The sequence below is a fragment of the Myotis brandtii genome, unplaced genomic scaffold (genome assembly GCF_000412655.1).
Source record: "Myotis brandtii unplaced genomic scaffold, ASM41265v1 scaffold133, whole genome shotgun sequence".
In the NCBI taxonomy this organism is placed as follows: domain Eukaryota; kingdom Metazoa; phylum Chordata; class Mammalia; order Chiroptera; family Vespertilionidae; genus Myotis; species Myotis brandtii.
Window position 1 is genome coordinate 2,659,871 of NW_005354718.1, and position 6,719 is coordinate 2,666,589.

Sequence of the window (6,719 nt, forward strand, 5' to 3'; positions counted from 1 at the left end):
TGCGAGTTGCCTTGGGGCCTTGGGCCAGCTGCAGTTTGTTAGGTAATTTTCAGATTGCAAAGTGCCAGGCCTTTCATATGCAAAAGCCGGTGCACACAGCTTGGGCAGGGCGGGGTTCCAGGGGATCAATAGGGTGGAGCAAGCAGCTATGGCTGCCCTCAGAGGCCCCGCTTCTCAGTGTCCCGGCAATCGCTGCAAGCACCTCCGAGAGAAAGCTGCCCTCGAGTTCCGACCAATGCCAGACAGTCCAGTTTCTCCCGTATGAGTCTGGGTCCAAGTTCTGTGTTGTTGGGAATTTTTGATTACTGATTCAAAATCTTTATAAGTTTTAGGTCTATTCAAATTGGTTATTTCTTTGTGATTTAGTCTTGGTAGGTATTGTGCTTCTAGCGGTTTGTCTGTTTCATCTAGGTTATCCAGTTTGTTGGCCTACTGTTATTTATAGTACACTTTTATAATCCTTTTTATTTCTGATTTTAATAATTTGAGTCTTTTTTTCTAAGTCCATTTAGGAAAAGTTATGACAACTTCGTTGATGTTTTTGAAGCAACTTTTGGTTATATTGATTGTATTTTTCTATATCTCTGCTCTCAACTTTGTTATTTTCTTTCTATCTAGCTTTGGGTTTAGTTTGTTTAGTTTTTTCTAGTTCCTTAAGTTGTCCAGTTAGATTATTTGAGAGCTTTTATGTTTTTTAATGTAAGCATTTGTAGTTATAAATTTTCCCTCTGTCTCTAAGTTTTAGTATGTTGTGTTTCCATTTTCATTTCTAATTTCCATTTTGTAGTTATGCTCTGCATGTTAGCTGTAGGAGCCCTTTAGACAAAATTATTCTTTACTAGTGGGATCTTAATGTTCAGAGCAGATGTACTTCTTATAAAATCAGGTAGCAGTTTGTATTCTTCTTTGTTATGAAAGACTAGAGGTCCAGTGCACAAAATTCGTGCACGGGTAGAGTCCGTAGCGGCTGCAGGCCACCGGCTGGGGCCTCCCTTCCCCGGCTGCTGGCCGGGACCTTCCTTCATTCTGTGCCGACCCCTGGTGGTCAGTGCACGTCATAACGAGAGATCGAACTCCAGGTCGGTCAAACTCCTGAGGGGACACTTTGCATATTAGGATTTTATATATAGACTGGATGCCTGGTGCACGAAAATTTGTGCACTCGGGGGCGGGGTTCCCTCAGCCCAGCCTGTGCCCTCTCATAGTCCAGGAGCCCTCAGGGGATGTCTAAGCTGCAGTCTGGCCTCCCTCTGTGGGAGGTGACCTGCGGGCTGATCGGGCAGATTGGGGGACGGCACCGGTTGGTGAGTGGCTGGCCCACTGCTGGTTGCTGCCGATCACCAGCCCTGCCCCCTGCCGACTGGTAGTTCTCCTGTTGGGTCAATTTGTGTATTAGGCTTTTATTATATAGGATTATTTGAAGTAACTGGGAATGCTGGTCATTCACATATTATGTAACTTTAGGAAAAGATTTTGGATCTTTGGCTTAGAACAGTGATGGCAAACCTTTTGAGCTCGGTGTGTCAGCAATTTGAAAAACCGTAACTTAACTCTGGTGCCGTGTCACATATAGAAATTTTTTGATATTTGCAACCATAGTAAAACAAAGACTTATATTTTTGATATTTATTTTATATATTTAAATGCCATTTAACAAAGAAAAATCAACCAAAAAAATGAGTTCGCATGTCACCTCTGACACGCGTGTCATAGGTTCGCATCACTGGCTTAGAACAAGCTACATCCTGTCTGAGGATTGACTATTAAAATGCAAAGTACAGTGTTTGCTCCTCTATAGTTGTCTTCTTTTTGGGATGCTTAGTTTGCTTAAATAATAAAGCCTCTTAACCTAGATCCTCAATTTGTTTTCCTTTGTGTAGAACTTTTTAATAATATGATTTTATCTCTATTGTGTTCCATTGCTTGCTTGCTTATTTATTTATTTATTTATTTATTTATTGCTCCTATGCTGAGTTCAGGCTATCTTTTTGTTATTTCTCACCTGAGGATATTTTTTTCCATTTATTTAGAGAGAGAGAGTGGAAGGGAGAGGGAGAGACAGAGAGAGAGACACATCGATTGGTTGCCTCCTGCACATGCCCTGACTGGCCGGGGATCAAACCTGCGACCCAGGTACGTGACCTTGATTGGAACTGAACCTGCGACCTTCAGTTCATAGGGGCCCACACTCTAAGCATTGAGCAAACTGGCTCGGGCCAGGCTATCTTTTGAATACAGTTTATCATCAGAAGGCAATAGAAACAGCTCAGTCTCTGGAACCAGATTGACTGGGTTTGATCTTGATCTGTCTCTTCCTGTAGTGAATCTCAGCTTCTGAAAAACGGGAATAATAATATCTCAAGGACTTCTGTGACAGTTCAATGAGTTAAAACATAATTAAATGCTTAGAGTACGGACATAGTAAGTTCAATAAATATTTGTTGTAAAATTTTAAAAAGTGTAGTATATAATGGTTATCTTTCTTGGATTATAGAGAAGGCCTTTTCTGACTCTGCTAAATATAATAGCATCTCCTGTTAACGCCACATTCCTTATGCTGCTACATTTTTCTACTTGGCACTTATTATTTGATATTATATGTTTGTTAGTTTGTTTTCCCCTACTGAATTATAACTGTGAGGGCAAGAACTTTGTTTTATTCAAAGCTGTATTCATTTTGGTGCATAAAACAGTGTCTGATTTATAATATTCAACAAATATTTGGTTAAATGATGACTACATTAAGGTGCATAAGGGCAAAAAAAGGTTTTTTAGGTGGTATCTGTTTGATTTTTAAAAAATATTTTTATTGATTTCAGAGAGGGAGAGGGGGAGAGAGAGATAGAAACATGATAGATGAGAGAATCATTGATCAGCTGCCTCCTGCACAACCCCTACTGGGGATTGAACCCGCAGCTGGGCATGTGTCCTTGACTGGAATCAAGCCTGGGACTCTTCAGTCTACAGGCTGATGCTCTATCCATTGAGCCAAACAGGCTAGGGCTGTTTGATTGTTTTAATGAGTTAACTGCTTTTTATGAAGGGGAGCGTATTTTACGTTGGCAATGCCTCATTGAACTTTTGTTGCCAAAGGCATCTAAAATCTTATGCTTCCTGCCCTAGTCGGTTTGGCTCAGTGGATAGGGTGTCGGCCTGCGGACTGAAAATCTTGGGTTCGATTCCGGTCAAGGGTATAAGTCCAGGTTGTGGGCTCGATCCCCAGTAGGGGGGTATGCAGGAGGCAGCCTATCAATGATTCTCGCTCATCATTGATGTTTCTATCTCTCCCTCTCTATTCCTCTCTGAAATAAATTAAAGTATATTTAAAAAATAAAATAAAATCTTATGCTTCCTTTTGTTAAGCTATATGTGAAACGGAGCCTGAACAGCCTGTTCGACATTATCCATTATGGGTGAAGGTAGAAGGTGAAGTAGATCCAGAACCAGTTTATATCCCGACACCTTCTGTCATTGAGCCTACGAAGCCATTGTTGTTGCCTCAGCCAGAAGTTTCATCTACTACTGTGAAGGGCAAACTGCTCACTGGAATTAAACCTGCACGGACATATACTCCCAAACCTAATCCTGTGGTAAGTCTGGAGTTTAATCTTTTATTGCAGGTTGCAAAAATCATTTGTAAAGATGATGGGTTTCAACCAATTTTTAAAAATTCTTTTCCTTTTTATTTTATTTTCCCCCCATTTCCATTTATCTTCTCCCTATACCTTCCTTGACGTTCCCCCATACCCTCCGCAATCACTACACTGTTGTCTGTGTCTGTGAGTTCTTTCTCTCTTTTCTTTTTTGCTCAATCCCTAAACCAAATTTTTGGTTTATATTCTATGAATCATTTTGCTTTCAGGTAATTTGCCTGTAAGCCATCTCCTTTCTGATTTAATTAGTTTAGTTGCTGGCACTTAAAAAATGTCATAAAAGAGGTTACTAGTAGTAATTCTTAAATATAGCCAAATATCTTCTTTAGGAAGATTGTATAAAGATGGGCTTTTTAAAAGCCTTACTTGCAAAAGTCCGTTTAACATATCTTATTCCTGTAGTGTAGTATATTGAGTAATTGAAATGTAGTACATGTTATTGCTAGAAAAGCATTAAGAAAAAACTTTAAAAAGTAAAATTTTCTTAAAGCAAATTTCTTTATATATAGCGATAACAGTAAAAGTGCAAGAGTTCAAATAAAAGTGGTTGTAATATGATTATGTGAAAACCGACAGTTAAAAGAGCTCATAAGCACTTTTGATTACTAAATCCTTTTCACTCTTCCCAGTCCATTAAATTGAAGAAAGATCTTTTAGTGCAGTGCCCTTCAGTGGGTCTCTGTATTAGTGCTGATCCAGAACTGTTACCCGTCTGTGATGAAATAAGTACATATAGAAAATAAGAGTAAAGATTTAGAAACTTTAATAGCAAGTTGATAGACATTTTATATCTATTAAATCTAATACTGCAAAACTTGTGCTTATATTTTGGCCTTTGTTTTTCTAATAATCTATTTTGTATTTTTCTAGTAATTACTTTTGTATTTTACAAAAGTATTAGTCTCTGTTAGACTATTAATTAAGAAATGTACTTTACCACAGATCATTTGAGAAACACTGATATGATCTGAAATTTCTTTTTTTTTCCTTTATTAAGGTATTACAAATGTGTCCTTAAGAAAAAAAAATTTAAATATATTTTTATTGATTTCAGAGAGGAAAGGGGAGGGAGAAAGAGATAGAAACATCAATGATGAGAGAGAATAACTGATTGGCTGCCTCCTGCACTCCCCCCACTTGGAGATCGAGCCTGCAAACCAGGCATGTGCCCTGACCAGGAATTGAGCTGTGACCTCCTGGTTCATAAATCGACACTCAACCCCTGAGCCACGCCAGCCAGACTGATCTGAAATTTCTTGATAGAGAATTCATTCCTTTCTGATTGCCCCAAGATTCGGCACATATGAACTATATTTATACTATTTAACTTTAAAGTTTTCATTTAAAAATTTCAAGTGTTGTAATAAGAAAAATTAAACATCCTTTGCCTTTTGAAGTATAGGCGACTTCCCCCTCCTCCCCCCAATATTTGGAATATTTTATTGTATGAAACTTACAGATTCGGGAAGAGGACAAGGATCCAGTCTACTTGTACTTTGAAAGTATGATGACTTGTGCCCGTGTTCGAGTATATGAACGAAAAAAAGAGGAACAGAGACAGCCGTCACCATCCCCATCCCCATCGTTTCTGCAGCTCAGCTCATGTCATTCTAGTCCTGAGAACTGTAGTGCAAAGGTGAGTTACTTACTGCATACTTTTCTCTGTTTAACTTTCAATTCCCTGTTGCTGGTATTAGAATTTGTATTACTACCAGAATAATTTGGAGTAATTCCTGTGAGGCAGAGAAGGCTTACTTTATGTGTATATCAATATATCTGTTCCTCTGCAAACCTATTCTAGAGAACAGTTTCTTATGGTTGATAAAAATATTACTCTTTTTAATGCTAGAAAAATTTTTAAAAGTTTAAACATTTCTCGTTTAAATTAAATTATCTGTAATTATTAGAATTTGCATCTTTCCACATTGGTGAAATTTCTAAATAACTGAAACTTGGTCCCATTAAACAGCAAATATTTTTTCTTCTTTAGTAGAATACACTATAAAATACAATGTAAATTCTTTTCTTGGTGACTCAGTCATTATCAAGGATATTACAGAGCAAGTCTGTGTTTTTGCCAAGGGCTACGTAATATGATAGTAATGCAGCTGTGTATGTAGATATGAAGCTGTTGTTATTTTAATCTTTCTACTGTTTCAGGGCTGCTTTTGGAAGATTTAATGCTTATATCTCAGTCTGTATTGACACTAAATATAAGTATTTAAGTATTTCTGTGTTATTTCTTCTTCAGGAGCCTGATGCTGAACAGCAGCCCTCGAAACCAATTACCTGTGACCTCGAGGATGATTCTGATAAATCACAAGGTCAGCATGAAAGCTAGATCTTAATCATTTGATAGTAATTATATAGGTGTGGGTTATAATAAAAATGATGGGGCCCTAGCTGGTTTGGCTCAGTGGATAGAGTATCGGCCTGCGGACTGAAGGGTCCCGGGTTTGATTCCGGCCAAGGGCACATACCCGGGTTGCAGGCTCGATCCCCAGTGTGGGGCATGCAGTAGGCAGCCCATCAATGATTCTCTCTCATCATTGATGTTTCTATCTCTCTCTCCCTCTCCCTTTCTCTCTGAAATCAATAAAAATTTATTTTAAAAAAATGATGGGAAACTAATATTACCAATCCAGAATATGTTGACCTACTCTGTTTTTAGCTTCTGCTAAAAATAGAGTTGATATATAAGTTTTTCCCTGTTATTTGGTCTCTGTATCACTCCTGTTCTAAGAAATAAAATTCATTTATTGCTGTGGTATGTTGTTGCAAGAGACATTTAGGATTGAAGTCAGTGATTTTCTTTTTAATTTTATTTTTCAATTACAGTTTACATTTAATACTTTAATATTATTTTGTATGTTTTAGGTGTACAGCATAGTGGTCAGACGATCATAAACTTTACAAAATGTTTCCCTCGATATTTCTAGTACCTACCTGGCACCATACATGGTTATTACAATACTAGAGGTCCGGTGCACAAAAATTTGTGCACTGGCGGGGGGGGGTCCTTCAGCCCGGCCTGTGCCCTCTCGCAGTCTGGGACCCCTCAGGGGA

At 38.3% G+C, this 6,719-nt stretch overlaps 1 protein-coding gene across 14 annotated transcripts in view; it reads left to right on the top strand.

Annotated features, from left to right (window-relative positions):
- The window catches only part of MGA (MGA, MAX dimerization protein), a 139,102-nt gene that overhangs the window by 97,582 nt on the left and 34,801 nt on the right, over positions 1-6,719 (top strand). For all 14 annotated transcript variants that reach the window (XM_014534810.1, XM_014534815.1, XM_014534809.1 and 11 more), the window contains 3 exons: positions 3,364-3,590; positions 5,113-5,289; positions 5,905-5,977. In XM_014534810.1, coding sequence (XP_014390296.1) covers positions 3,364-3,590; positions 5,113-5,289; positions 5,905-5,977 — 477 coding nt within the window. The remainder of the gene's footprint in view (positions 1-3,363; positions 3,591-5,112; positions 5,290-5,904; positions 5,978-6,719) is intronic.